General features: G+C 48.1%; 4 protein-coding genes across 4 annotated transcripts; 2 read left to right on the top strand and 2 right to left on the bottom strand.

Moving 5' to 3' along the window:
• Positions 1-1,065: 1,065 nt before the first annotated feature.
• On the top strand, positions 1,066-1,569 carry RhiXN_10489 (uncharacterized protein; the record flags this gene model as incomplete). The annotated part of the gene is made up of 3 exons (XM_043330305.1): positions 1,066-1,137; positions 1,196-1,322; positions 1,376-1,569. 3 exons carry the CDS (start codon positions 1,066-1,068, stop codon positions 1,567-1,569), a joined length of 393 nt encoding a protein of 130 aa, XP_043184402.1.
• A 1,133-nt stretch (positions 1,570-2,702) lies between these two features.
• On the bottom strand, positions 2,703-3,751 carry RhiXN_10490 (SKG6 domain-containing protein; the record flags this gene model as incomplete). Its single annotated transcript, XM_043330306.1, has 5 exons — positions 2,703-3,037; positions 3,093-3,242; positions 3,296-3,377; positions 3,451-3,516; positions 3,575-3,751. The coding sequence occupies 5 exons, from the start codon at positions 3,749-3,751 to the stop codon at positions 2,703-2,705; spliced, it is 810 nt and encodes a 269-aa protein (XP_043184403.1).
• A 1,259-nt stretch (positions 3,752-5,010) lies between these two features.
• Positions 5,011-5,848, bottom strand: RhiXN_10491 (uncharacterized protein; the record flags this gene model as incomplete). Its single annotated transcript, XM_043330307.1, has 4 exons — positions 5,011-5,297; positions 5,368-5,462; positions 5,515-5,657; positions 5,753-5,848. 4 exons carry the CDS (start codon positions 5,846-5,848, stop codon positions 5,011-5,013), a joined length of 621 nt encoding a protein of 206 aa, XP_043184404.1.
• Positions 5,849-7,643: 1,795 nt separating this feature from the next.
• On the top strand, positions 7,644-10,521 carry RhiXN_10492 (ATP-NAD kinase; the record flags this gene model as incomplete). Its single annotated transcript, XM_043330308.1, has 7 exons — positions 7,644-8,139; positions 8,192-8,330; positions 8,376-8,883; positions 8,949-9,123; positions 9,182-9,249; positions 9,302-9,420; positions 9,672-10,521. The coding sequence occupies 7 exons, from the start codon at positions 7,644-7,646 to the stop codon at positions 10,519-10,521; spliced, it is 2,355 nt and encodes a 784-aa protein (XP_043184405.1).
• Positions 10,522-15,358: the final 4,837 nt, after the last annotated feature.

Genomic DNA, 15,358 nt, shown 5'->3' on the forward strand with positions numbered 1-15,358 from the left:
CATCCTTACGTGGTGTGGTACAAACGTGTTTGGTATTTGAGTGGTGTCATCTTGTTTACGCGTTGGAGTAAATAACTCGTATAGAGCCATGTTTTCTAGGCAAGATGAAGATAAGAATACACTCAATACGGGCAATAAGTAGGCACCTTGCGAGGTGTTATAATTAAGAGCCCTAAACTCCTATTTATAAGGATTGGGACGTTGGTATTCAATTCCAATGCGAGTACTGTAACAAAGGCCCTGAAGATCACTGGACTGTATTACGCCATCTACATCTCCAAAAGCGGAACCAAGTCTCGAACCCTCGGTATCTAACACTTACCTCATTTAGTTTGCGTAGATAACACCCGTGTTCGAAGATAATATAATTTGTTGTTGAAGATTGCGGGTTGTCACCGAGAGGGACCTTGGATCGCACACAATGTCGAGTGGAAGCAGCCGAAGTCTAAAGCTCCGCAGACAAGAATAGCCGTAGAAGTTACGCTGACAACAGCGGCAGGCTTACAACTAAATGTACACAGCGTATAACGTAAACCTGCACCGGGCTGAAAATTTGATCACACCGGTCCAGCCTTAGTCACGTGATTTCCCGAAGACTCCGATATTGCTCGGAGACTCCAGGATCGCTCACACGGTAGTGTTTGAGTTAGTTTGTCAAGACCAAGCAAGTGGTGTATTGAAAACGAGCACGTGACCTAACACCCCAAAATTCATTTCGGATTGATGTAACACAATGGGACAGTTTCCTGAAAGTACCTTCGGTTTCGGCTCGGGATTTATGAGTGAAATTCTTCAGTTGCTGCACCGCGGAATGGAGTTTGGGCGGTCATAACCCAGGATTCGTGTGAGACGGCGCTAAGCTGACTGCGAATTATAAAACCCAACACCTGGTTAGGCTGCCGCCCTTCAGCTTCCCCACCACCCCTTGAAGTGTTTATTCCCCTAGCTCTCTGGCTAGCACGCGCATACACTTGCTCATTATAACCCACCCGCCCATCCACCATTGCTGCTCTTAGCTAGCTCTTTCTCGGACGTCGCCTCATTTCAGCTCTTCTACACCTCGTCATGGCCTTCAATAGCAAACGCAAGTTCGACGACGCTGAAGAGCTCGCTCGTGAGACCTACATATCCGTCAAGGTACTTTCTCCGCACTCCCTCGCTATGTCTGGACCGTTATTCATCTGGGATCGAACAGCATACCAAGGTGGCGCCCATTGCTGAGCCTATGGTTACTGAGGATGTCGATATGGCAGGTGACAATGCACCATCCCCTGCCCCCTCACTTGCCTCTCTTGCTACCACTGCCTCTTCGCACAACTCTCGTGAGTTTCATTTCGGCTCGTGACGTGGTGCATGTTGACCCATGTTCGGCCAGCCGCCTATCCTCATTTCGACCTGTATCCGTTCCCGACCTCCGGAGACGCCGACATGATGGATTCCGACCCTGGATTTGACCCCAGGAAGCAAGCCTCGAACCGCTCCGACTCGACCGTCGGTCTGATGCAACCTCAAACTATTGCTAGCGATTTTGTTCACCATGGGTGGGTCTCTTTACTGCTGGGTTCCTAGACGAGGATCATTCCTCGCGTCTATTGGTGACCACGTGCTGACATTATTGGATTGCCCCTGGACGCTGCTGCTTCTAGCGCCAATTGCTCGCAGATCCCCGCCTCCGTCTGGCCTCGCATCCTGGTCTCGATGGGCGCCGCAGCCTCTGGAGTCATTGTATTGAATGTGGCGCCGTCGAAATGGTTTCGAATTCGTAACTTCCGACACCTCCAGCTACCGAGTCGCTTTATTCGGTCGTTTCTCCCCTTCGACACTTGCTGCTTTCTCACTATTTCTCTTCAGTCTTACCTTTCTAGATAGTCACGCATCACTGTTTCTGCTGTCCCTAAAACCCCCAAAACAACCAACAATACCGACCCGACTTCGGCAGTGTCAACTGACGACCTTCTGAGCGACAACTGTCTCGGTTTGCTAGATTTAACCATGTTTATTTATCACTTTAGGATGTCTTCGACTTTCGTTTCGTGTGAGCTGGTTCAGTAATCGACATCGTTCGACCACCGCAAAACACAACCTTACTATACACGAACATTGCCGTACTATTCTACCAGATTGCTTTTCGCTAGTCTCCAGGCGTGTTGGAGTCGGATTTGTTGGCTCATCGATGTTTTCTTCCCCTGGTGTATTCTTCCGTTGTTAGTCATAAATGTATTTGTATTTGGATGTTTAGCCGTCCGCGTCGGTCCTAAAACTATAGTGAGAGAACCAATAGGCAAACCTTTCAAAAGAAAAGGCAGGCCAGAACCCATAGTTCGGTTGGGGACCGCGCATACATCCACACTGACATCTACCAAACTCTCATAAACACATGTGACCCGCCACACATATCAGTGCTTCGTCTTACTTCTTGCAGCATGCGTCTCGTGCCGATCTCATTCAGTACCCCGCATCAGCGTGCGCATCGGAGTGAGGCCATTTTTGAGTTAGGGAACTCTCGATCCCGGACAAGGATGGGCTGGCCATTTCTGGGTGAACATCAGACCCCACGGAGATAGTTGTACGTTAAATATATTAAACAAACATGCAAAGGATCTGTAAAACACAATACATGATGAAAAAAGTCCTTCCCAAGAAAATAGAATCGTGAACAAGACCAAAGGATCGTCAGAATAATTGCACTTCTGATCGTGAAATTAGTAAGGAGTTGACATTGGCTCTGGGTGTTTATTGTAGGAGCCATCGCCTTTCAAACCACCGGAAGGTACTCCCGGGGAATTCATACCGTTACCCTGGTATGGCACGGTTGCGGCGGCATAATTGGGAGCACCGAATGAACTGTCGTGATGACCAAAAGTTCCTTGTGGATGGCTGTAACCGGAATAAGGGCGAGCTTGTTGCTCTACCATGGTTGTCCTATCGCCCGAGAAGAGCGATACGCTGGATGGCCCAACAGTCTCTCTCTTGCGGTTACGCCTCCACAATACAAGGACAAGTATAGCAATGATGAGTGCAACAACTCCGCCAACAACTGCAGAGAATTATAAGTTTGATGGGATTTGAACGATAAGTGAGGTGATACGTACCACCACCGACGATAGCACCGATGGGCGCTTTGGAACCGCTATCGCTTGATGCCGATGCCGAGGGACCCGGGGTGGCAGTACCCGTCCCACTAACGGCCGAGGATGTGCTGTTCAGCAACTTTTCAAACGCATTGCAGGCCGTGTGGTAATCTATAGACAAATTGTTTAAAACAAATATCCCACTGACTAAGCGCTGGACCTACCCGTGTGACCACCGAGAGCTGCTGCCATTTGATCTGGAGTCGTTGTAGTATCCGATGGGCTAGACATACAGATTGCACAGTTCTAGAACAAAACGGGCTATCGTTAGCGCGGGTCCAAAAAACCAGGCACCAGTCAATCCCTTTGTTGAACTTACGTGTAGCGGATTGTGGTTCCCGCACCAGCACCCAGCATCCCCTTGGAGTCTTTGGCATCTGGGTACCTGGATAATGAGAACGATTTAGCTCGTATAGACTTAGAGGGAGAAGATGAATGCGTACCACTTCATCGTTGAATGTCCGACAATCCGCGAGGGAGCTGCATGTTGGCGATATAGCATCTCGGATTTTGAGTGCTGCCGTCGTGAGCTGGGTACTGAGCTCCGCTACCGTCTGTGCCGTTGAAGAGATAGGGAACGAAAAGAGAAGAGCAGCGCCCAACGTCTTATGAAATCTCATTTCTGTACTTCAAGTTCAATTTCTCTTGGCCTGGGGAGTGAGTGGTGGTGGCTTATCCCAGAAAGGGGAGAGAGTACGGAACTCTTCTCATTGAACGTCTAGTTATATTCACGGGCAGAAGCCGTAAACCGAATTGATTGTCTCATAATGGCAGCGTCCGCACAGCCTGCTATTGGGCTAGAGGAGATTAGGGCGCAAGGAACACGAATTAGCTTGGCGAGCGCTTAGACCCGTGTGGCGTGGGGCTCGATCAAGATCGATGCACCGCATACACATAAATTTTTAGCTAAAAACTGCCTTATATAGGGAAACCCGGATAATTATATGTACATATAGGGTAGTGGCGGGGGGTTTCTCAATGCAAAACTAGACAGCGATGTTTATTGAAGCACAGTTGCGGGCCTAAAATCTTCGTTTGGGATCCAGGATGGCACCTAGAATATGTCACGTGACATGAGAGGCTCGGGCAATCACAATACACCGTCCACGAACAGCGAAACCACACTGTCGCTTATCCTAGCCAGGAGGAGCTAAGGGTCATAAAAGCTCATTTAATTAGTTTGAATACCGGGAATTCTATCCAACAAGCGGTCCTGTTTACCAACATTTTGAGCCCGGATTCATTAAAGTACCCATTTCTAGCTATCACTCCAAGTCCCCTTCTTCATTACCCTGTAGTTAAACCACAGCGGGCCTCAATAATTATCAATTAAATAAGCAAATATTGACCGAGAATATAGTACTTTCCTTTTTGTTATTAAATAAAGTGATCAGAGCACCCGTGTAGCACCCACCAAAGACAATTCAAATTTCCCTAAGGAGCGCATGATTGTACTTGACCGTTACTATAGGTATATGCGTGCTTCGTGTCAAGTAATAGGGTGTACCGTTTGTACCCAGGGATATTCTGCACCTGACATAAGGACTCAAGGGCAAGATTTGCGCAGTCCGACGATCAGCTAACCGAGCATGTCCTTGTCGTACCCATGGCTGGTAGGATGATTCGTAAATTGTGACCGTCGTATCTTTCAAATGATTAGAACTTGAACGAGGCTTAGTAATTGAGCATATTCAAACTCGTTACATTTGAGGGAAACTTGAGCTAATCGAACCGATAGCATACATTGCTTGCACGCCCAGCAACTATGCCTACAAATCAATATTGACGCCATTACCAATAGCGGTGTATCCTGTTTGCTTGAACATGAGCGTCTTCCACGACAGCTTCTCATCGTTTGTCAGTTTGCCATTGGCCAGGTCTATCCACTCCTTCCGGTTGACTCGATGACATTGGTCATTTTCCCAGCTTGTTCATCGAACTTCTTCATGCGGTCGGCACGATAGTCTTCGGTGATAATCTTTGCCGAAATAAATTCTCCTAACAAGTCAGAAATGACACTCCTGAGTTCTCCTAGGATTTCCTCGGCCTTAACACCCTGCTTCACGAAGTCTATTCCCCGGTACTTCTGGCCTACTTTAGCTAGGCGCTCGAGGAAGACATCTTGGTCTATACCCGAGGTGCAGAGGATAAAGGTCTCCCTCGTACCTTGAAAAGAGGAAGAATTAGTCCTTGGCATAAATATATTATCCACCCAGTTAATGAGGGGTCAACATACCAGGTTTGAGTAGGATGTTATCGCTGACACCTCCAAATACTGTATCCCTCAGATCAGACTCCATGGACATGGGTGCAAATATGTTAGAAAAGCAACTATAAAACAAGAGTGTAAGTAAGGGGCCGAATGGATAGTTGAAGACATTACGAGGTTTCTGGACCCCAACCATCTTTGGTGGCACTGACAGCATAATAATCGTCCTCGCGCTTCTCGGGAGCCGGGAATCCATGTTTATCAACTTGATCGCTACCACCAATCTTGACTTGCACAAACGCTTTACCCTCTTTTATCTCTTCTCAAGATTTTGATAAAACAGGGGATGAGTTTTAATATAGTCGGGCAGCCTCTTCGCGCCTTCGAAATTTGCATAATGGAAGTACGCCACTGTGAAAGCTGATGTATGGGTTAGCGAGAGGCCGCCTGTGATCGCGCGACCAAAACGCGTCGCCGTGGAGAGCGTATTCTTGGCTAACATGCTCATTATGAAACAGGAGTGTTGTTGGATCAGAGCAAAAGAGCTGGAAGATGTAAAGTGCTTGAGTAAATTGATAGTGTAGCTGGAGAAAACTGGGCTTATTTATAACCACTGGCAGCTGGCCAGCATAGCCGAAACAAATAGACATAAGCTAGTTGGTATACTGTTCCCGTTCGTTGATTGAATAGCCGATACCAGTTATGTGCTAGAGGTTCCAATTCTCGTGTGGTCGACCCATAACCTCGGTTATGCATGTGCTTTTAGGCGCACAATAGCCAGTCGGAAACTAGAGACTTGTATACGTTTTTATGATGGCTCTAGGAACAATTTTTTAATGTTGGACAAATGTAAGAACGGGATTTGTAGTTGAAGTTATGCAAGCTCCATTTAATCCCGAATTACCGTTCAAAGTCGCCCTAGAAGCATGGCAAGTGCAAGAAAAACAACGCATCTATGCGGCTCTCAAGTGACCGGTCTGGGTAAATACTCCGGCAGCCGGCCAAGCAATATTCGGAACTGACGATTACTTACGGGTATACGGCTCGAAGCTATCCCGCTCCGGTTATCACCCCCCTGATTGAGTAGATTTATTCAAAGCCGGCCTGGCAATAAAAGCCAAGCTCGGGTTCGACAGGAGTATCTTCGGACTACCCCAGATGGTCAAGAAGGGACGAGTCCAAGTAGAGAATTTCCCGCTGAGAACGTCTTACAGGATAACATTTAAAATAGTTAATCGACATTGCACTGATATTTCATCTCATGAAACGTTGGAATCTCGGCCAACTACTGTTAATGATATTGGACATCGTTGGTGGTCACAAATGACGAAGAGCCAGTAAAATGAAAAAAGCTGCCGAGATTATCGAGCCCGGTAACGATAAACCATAACTACATGACGATCCTATTTGCTATAGTACTTTGCACGTTGCAAGTCGAGTTCAAACTATACAACAAATTACAACCGAGTTCGCGACGCGAAAGTCGTCGAAATGGAGGGTCCAAGTCGTGTGGCCGTGTTTTATCGCGTGAGTGACACTCGGGTTTGTTCCTGGACGGGGAACGTTACTGATGTCCCCATCGTTGTGGATGATTATGATTGAGTATCGCACCGACGAGCGGCACGTCGATCGTCTAGCAAAAGTATACCTATAGACAGCCTCTATAACAGGATCAAATACACGCCGTAAGAAGGCCAAGCCGGGGACCACGGAGAGAACTCGCCAGAGACCCCGGAATCGGTGATTTGGGTTGATCCCTCGGTCTCAATTATCCGCTCGAGTGCATACAGGGCAAAATCGTCCCTTCTCCCTGTGATGTTTTGGACGGCCCTGAAGCGATGCTACTGTAGCAGTGAGAACGAGTGGCCGTAACTGTGGCATGATAAGCATTAACATTACGACCGGTTTGTCATTTCTTCTCGGCAAGGCACAGACTACTGTAGATGAGTAACACAGTGCCGACGACGCATGCTTCTGTCGCCAAGTGTGGAATCGTATCGAGGGGGCAGGAGGGTGGTCGACTTATGCAAGCACGTAGTAATCCCATCTTCGCTGTGCCTATCTATACATGGAACTCAAAGAAAAAAAAACACGTTGTGACCGGCATAGAGGGAAAAAAGTAAGACTAGAGCGCAACTGCCGAGCTCTGAAATCAAAGAGAGAACGGTATATAGATATAGGGGGGATTGGAGTATTTTTTTGGTCCCGTATCTCGATCATTACCATAGGCTGAGCCTAGGAATCCTCCTCCCTCCTCTCTCTCGATCGTATAGAGTAAACACCACACGTCATCGAAATAGAAAATGACACCCGATACCGAAACGTTCTCCACACCTCCGACGACTCCTATGCCGCCTGCACCCGCGGCCCAATCACAGCCGATGGCAGGGCGCCGCCCGAGCCAACTGCAATTCACATCGACAGCGGAAGCGCATCCCGAGATCCAGGTCGAGGTCGAACAAGACGACCACAATAGCACTCCAAACCTCAAATCGTCGCCGCTTCCGGTTGGAAAATCATCGTCGTTGCCGTTACCAGGTCCGGTGGGGAAAGCGATCCAGGGTGCACTCAAGTCGCCGTGTTTTGTCCATTCGTTGCTCGACAAGGGCGCGTCGCTCTCTGATTGGCTCAAGCAGCAACCACAACCACACCTACCCCATCCCATGCCGTCTCCCCCCGTGTCTGGATCGAGCAGCGAGCCGGACTATGACGACGAGGAAGAGGAAGAGTACTCGAGCAGTCTTACTAGGCAGTTGGCCGAGACTGCGGTCGGGGTCAGAGAGATGAGTAAGCAGCTTGGTGAGTCGTCGCGGGTCTCTATCACGATTCAATTGGGGCTAATGATGTTCAGGCCGAGCGAGGGTCCACAGCAAGATCAACAATGTCCTGATCATCACCAAGGCCCGGGACAATAGACTTAGCAAATTGACGCGAGAACTGGCTCTGATGCTCATGACGAAAGAACGAGAAGATGGACGTGGTCTGGTCGTGTATGTGTCTACATGACCCACCTGACTCGGACTAACACCAAGCAGATACGTCGACTCGCAGCTCCGCAACTCGAAGCGATTCGACGCTGCCGGACTAGAGCGAGATTATCCCGAATTATTCGTGCCTATCCGACAACCACGCCGTCGTTCTTCCTCATCGACCTCTCTTGCCTCATCCCACCATGCAGGCTCGGTCTCTTCCCTCCGAATGACGGCCATGTCATCCCGCAACTCGTCTACCGATAACCTCTCCCTCCCACCCTCCGAAGGCCAACTGCGCTACTGGACATCCGACATGTGCATTCGCTCTCCCCACTTGTTCGATTTCGTCGTCACTCTCGGCGGAGACGGAACCGTCCTCTTTGCCTCTTGGCTCTTCCAGCGCATCGTCCCGCCCATTCTCCCGTTCGCACTCGGCTCCCTCGGTTTCCTCACAAACTTTGATTTCGCGGATTATAAAGCCGTCATGGACGGCGCAATCGATAATGGATCCGCGTCAACCTTCGCATGCGATTTAGTTGCACCGTCTACCGGTCCGTCAACCCGGACGAATGTCGGTCCCGCAAAGCCGTCAAGCGCGCCGAGACGGGCGAGATATTAATGAAGAGTTTGGAAAAGGGTGGAGGCTGGGAAGCTCTCGAGGCCGGCTACGGCGGGAGCGGGCCCACCGCTGGCGGCAAGGACAAGGAGATCATGTGTCTTACGACCCGGCCCGTCGAGACGTTTGAGGTCTTGAACGATCTTGTCATCGATCGTGGCCCGAGTCCGTATGTCTCGATGCTCGAGTTGTTTGGTGGGTCTCCTGCACATTTGGTTGGTTGTGCGCGTATTGACAACGGATAGGCGACGAGCATCATATGACGACTGTCCAAGGAGACGGTTGACGGTTTCCACACCTACCGGATCCACCGCATACTCGGTGTGTCTTGTTCCTCCTAGCCGATTCCATAACTTGACATCCGCCATCGTAGTATCCGCAGGCGGGTCGCTCGTCCACCCGAAATCCCGGCGATCCTCATAACACCCATCTGCCCTCACACTCTATCCTTCCGTCCGATGCTTTTACCAGACAGCATGGAACTGCGCGTCTGTGTGCCCTACAACTCGAGAAGCACCGCTTGGGCCAGCTTTGACGGTCGAGGCCGGGTCGAACTCAAACGTACTGTGCTCCCTTTCCTCCCACATTCCACTCTTATTTTATTTTTTTTTTTTTATTTCCTCTCCATTCCATTTTTTATTACGCAACTTTACTAACATAGATCGGTTTGGATTGTAGCCGGCGACCATATAAAAGTGACCGCCTCGAAGTACCCGTTCCCGACCGTGTGCAACGATAAACAGTCGACCGACTGGTTCCATTCCATTTCGCGCACGTTTAAATGGAACGAGCGCGAGCGCCAAAAGTCGTTTGTCATGGTTGAAGAAGACGCCCCCTCGGCTTCTTCTCAGTCCCGGGCCCAAGCTGTTAAGAAAGGGAGATGAGGGGGAGGAAGAAGAGGAAGAAGAAGAGGAGAAATATGATATTGATGATTCGAGTCCCGAGGCTGCTGTCACTACCACCGCCAACAACAACAACAACAGCAACCACAACGGTAACAACGCCCCTTCTGTACCAGAACCAGAACCAGAAGGAAGAGGGAAAGGTTTAGCAGCTGTCGCAGCCCGTGCGATCAACAGGGACAACATTGTCGAGTCGCACTTTACAAACAAGTCGGGCTACGACTCGCCCGACCGGTTCCGTGTCCCGCACCCTCATCCGCCCAAGGTCCATTTCAGACACACGGTCGAGGGCGCTCCGACGTATCAGGGAGCACCGAGACCTCAAGATGGTCCGACTTCAAGATCCCAGGACGCGAATCCGGACGCTAAAACTCCTCGCCCGGGAGACACCCATTCCCATTCCCACTCTCATTCAAACTCAAATTCACATGCACCGCAGTATGCCCCCCAATCCCAACCCCAATCCCAATCCCAATCCCAAGCGTACCACGCGAGCATCGAGCAAGACGGTCGACCGCACAGCGCGGGGATCCACCACCACCACCACTCGCCGCATTACCCGCATTCGTCCCGGTCCCATCGCGAGCACCATCGCGACCGCGCGCCAAACACCGCTCCGCCCGATCGGAGGGCGTTTGCGGTGTGGGGCCAGGACGAGAGCGATAGTAATACGAGTGATGGGGAGGTCTGAGTTTGGGTTCACTTTTTTCTTTCGTTTTTTTTTTGGATATCTTTGTTCGTTTTTTGTTATCTCAATTGCATTGAATAGATAAAGTTTTGAATGGTGATGGATTTTTTTGAGGTGTGGAATGAAAAGTGGACCGCGCGTGTGTTGTGTATTGCACCGGGCACTGTAAGGATAAGAACCTGCTACTCTAGATTCCTTTGCTCCAATTGATGGGCAAAGTTGGAGTTCTGGGTTTTTTTACGGCGCTCGTTGTGTTCTCAAATAAGGCTATTGATAGCCACTGAACTGACCCATCTTATCGTGGAGAGTAAACTTGCGCCTGAATCTGACTGGCGCTCCCTCGTGTACATAATACATATACAGGTGATATAAAAAAAAGAGTGCCCTTGGTGCCCCGATGTAAACTATAGATCCGGCAAAATCGCCTTATCGCGGTAAATGCGTCTGAACAACCAGCTCATAGCATATATGCACCCAATTTGAACCCCCCCCCTCCCCCGCCGACAGCTCTGCGCATCGAGACATCGCTCAATCGTTTCGGTAGTGGGCTGATTCGAGTCTATTTTTTTGGAGTATGGCGGACTTGTGGAGACAGGGGTGATATCTGTCATTGTTTTGCATGCTGTTCCGTAGTATAGTACAGATGGATGAAGGCCTCGTGGTTTGGTCTGGTTTGAACAATATGATTAGAGCAAATGCACGATTGGCTATCATGCGCGCGTTCACCCACCCGTTGGTCTGGATAACAACCAGGCCTTGCATGAAGCCACCATGGACTGTTGTTCTAGTAATACTTGTATCTTGGGGAGCGTATTTTGGGTAATCAAGTACTAGCATGAACCGGTTGGCTACCTAGGTTTGCTCTGCAAGCAATCCAGTTTACCCGCCCCTTTGTGGTGCTTGGTGCTCATAATATTACAATAAATGTGTCCAAAAAAAATCCCACTTCTTGTTTCTTACAGTTGTGTACACCCAGGTTGGTCATATACGATATATGGTGTCTTCATAAAATATTCATTGATACGGATTCACGACTTGAGCCCGCGCTTCTGCAGAACTAGGGTCACGATAGCAAGGCGATGACGCGCCTACATCTCATCAGATGGTAATGGGCTCCAGCCAGAGTCAAAGAAGTGTGGAATTGTCCATGAGATCTCTCGTGGTCTCCAAGATCCGTGAGTATCCCGGTATTACTTGGTTCTGTGTGCTTTCGGTGCTGTATTGCACGCGAGAGTGATTCCAAATTCAGCTGGAGTGCCTCATAGCTCGGGCGATTTGCCCCTCTTTTCTCCTCCTATTGGTACCATTGTATCATTCAGACGCATTTCAATAGTTGAACATATGACATCAACTGTAGTTAATTAAATTATATGCGTACATCACCGACACAGGACGTGTTTGGATTCAGTGTTACACTAACACGACATTATTTCTACCCTGTTGATCACTTGATCACTAATTTTCCCCAAGAGAAACCAAGATTTGAGGTGTATATGAGACCCCATGGTTAGGTAGTTTAACGCCTAGTGGATCTAGAGCGAAGCTGTTAGCATTTTGTGATGTACAGACGCTGCATTGCCTCCTTGTCATAGCTCGACATATCCTTATTTTAGCTGCTGAGTTTTTCCCATTGTGCTATCTTATGTAGAAGAAAATACAGTGCGGCTCATGGAGCCCTTGAAATTTTATACATGCGCATTTCGACCACCTGTACCAATCACAAGAGGTGACACAACACCACCGCTCCCAATATTCCGCAACGTTGTGAAATGGGCGATAGAATATCCCAGTTTTGCGCTCGGAGATGGGCGTTTACTTGGAACCAGAAGATTCCCATATGGATTCATTTGTTCTAGCCATTTGACATGTGGGTAGTGGATGTGAGGGTTTTCACCAGCGTTCGTTGTACAAGGGGTACCTATCCTCGATCTACAGCCCAGACTGAGCTGCATGGGAACTATCCTATTGTGAAGAGTGAGCCTACACCCAAGTCCGGCGCCTCTCACTGTACACAAGATATAGGTATATAAGAGGGGCATTTTTGTTGACCAGTCACATACGTCCCGTTCAAAACATCTACTCACTAGCTGCTAGTTGAACTAAAGTATGTCAGTCTGATTACATTGGACGCTGAACTGAACTGACGCTGTTACGTAGATGGTACATCCGACCTGGGCTCTCAACATGTTCTACCAAGTCACTGACCTTTCTATTCCAGTCAACCCTGTTAACTCCTTGGGTGGCCAACACATACTACAGCACCGGTGCCATTGTTGAACACCAGGGTACGCCTCTGTATATGTTGTATATGTATACCATGATGGATACTTATCCAATCTCAATGCTACAACAGGTAATTCGTACGAGGCTATTGTATCTCACATGTCGCAGTCTGATTGGCCTCCCAATGCCTCTCCCTCGCTTTGGAAGCTTAAGGGTAAGCATCTCCTTATCAGTTCAATAATTTGTTTTTCTAAAATAAGTTTGTGCAAGTGTTGATACCAAGAGATTTGGGGGAAATTTGCAAGATCATGTAGCTATTATCTATAATTGATTAATTATGAGGCATTTGACGGCCAGGACAAGAGCAATAGTAATACAAGGGATGGAGAGGTCTGAGTTTGGGTTCATTTTTTTCTTTTTTCTTTTTTGATTTCTTTCTTTGTGTTTTGTTACCTCAATTACACTGAACATATAAAGTTTTGAATGGTGATGGCTTTTCTGAGGTGTGGAATGAAAAGTGGACTACACGTGTGTTGTGTATTGCACTGGGCACTGTAAGGATGAGAGCCTACTATTCTATAGTCGTTTGCTCCAAATGATGGGCAAAGTTTTTACGGCCCTTGTTGTGTTTCTGGATAAGACCATGGATATCCTCCAGCCTGATCCATCTTATTGTGGAGAGTAAACTTGCGCCTAAATTTTGACTTGGCGCTCCCTCGTGCATACAACGCATATATATGCAGGGTTATAAAGGAAAACTAGCTGGGATGGTTGCCAGCATTGTCTCGTCTACAACGCCCACCTGAGCAACTACTATTCCACTCTCTCCAAGTACGCCGTCTTTGTCGTGTTTGCCCTGTCTCGACTAACCTTTGCGCATATATTTAGATGGTACATCTTGCTATCAACATCTGGCTTCAACCAAAACAACCAGTATTACCCATTATATCTAAATAAGAGTCCCCTTGGTGCCTCGATGTAAACCATAGATCCTACAATATTGACTTATCGCGGTCAATACGTCTGAACAAGTAAGTCGTAGCATATATGCACTCAATCTGAAGCCCCTCCCCCGGACCGTCCCTTCTGTCACAGGTAATCTATACCAGTCGCAATCAACAATTGATTTTGCCGCCTAGCAGCTCTTCGCATTGGGGCATTGCCTAATTGGTTTGATAGTGGGCTGATTCAAGTCTATTTTTTGGAGTATGGGTGGACTTGCGGAGATAGGGTGATATCAGACATTGTTCCGCATGCTGTTCTGTAGTATAGTACAGGATGATGGAGGTTTTGTGGTTTGGTCTGGTTTGAATAATGTGAACCTTGAATCTTGGGGCAAATACACATTTGGCTATGATGCGTGCGTTCACTTGCCCGTTGGTCTGGATAATAACCAGACCTTGCACGAGATTACCATAGATTGTTGTTCTAGTAATACTTGTATCTTGGGGAGTGTATTTTGAGTAATATAGTGCTAATATGCGCCGGCTTGACTAACCAGGTTTGCTCTGCAAGCAACCCAGTTTACCCGCCCCTTCGTGGTGCTTGGTGCTCATAATAGTACAATAAATTTGCCCAAAAAATAAAATCTCCCACTTCTTGTTTCTGACAGGTGGATATAACCAGGTTGGTCATATATAATACATGAAATCATCATATAAAGTATTCATCGATGCGGATTCGCAACTTGAACCTGCGTTTCTGCAGAACTAGGGTCACAATAATAATGCGATGCGGCGTCTACAACTCATCAGATGGTAATGGGCTCCAGCCAGAGTCAAAGAAGTGTCGAATCACCTACGGGATCTCTCGCGGTCTCCAAGGTCCGTGAGTACCCCAATATTACTTGGTTCTTCATGCTTTCGATGCTGTGTTGCACGGAAGGGCGATCCCAAATTCAGCTGGGGTGTCTCCTACCTGTGGTCCATCTTTCCTTCCCCCCCTCTTGTTATCGACAATACTACCTATTTAAATGTACTTCAATCGTTGAACATCTGGCACCAACTGTGGTTAGGTAAAGTATATGCGCACATCACAGGCATAAAACGTGCTTGTATTCAGTGTTACAATTGGCCCGACTCTATTTCTGCCTCACCAAGTGGACTACTTGACCCCTAATTTTCTCAAAAGAAACCAAGATCTGGGGTGTATATGAGCCCCCATGGTTAGGTAGTTTAACGCCTAATGGATCTAAAGCAAAGCTGTTAGCATTTTGTGGTGTACAGACGCTGCATTGCCTCCTTGTCATAGCTCGACGTATCCTTATTTTAGCTGCGGAGTTTTTCCCATTATGCTATCTTATGGAGAAGAAAGTACAGTGCGGCTCATGGAGCCCTTGAAGTTTTATACATGCGCATTTCAACCACCTGTACCAATCACAAGAGGTGACACAACACCACCGCTCCTAATATTCCGCAACGTTGTGAAATGGGCGATAGAATATCCCAGTTTTGCGCTCGGAGATGGGCGTTTACTTGAAACCAGAAGATTCCCATATGGATTCATTTGTTCTAGCCATTTGACATGTGGGTAGTGGATGTGGGGGTTTTCACCAGCGTTCGTTGTACAAGGGTACCTACCCTCGATCTACAGCCCAGACTGAGCTGTATGGGAACTA

The sequence above is a fragment of the Rhizoctonia solani genome, chromosome 11 (assembly GCF_016906535.1).
Source record: "Rhizoctonia solani chromosome 11, complete sequence".
Taxonomy (NCBI): Eukaryota; Fungi; Basidiomycota; class Agaricomycetes; order Cantharellales; family Ceratobasidiaceae; genus Rhizoctonia; species Rhizoctonia solani.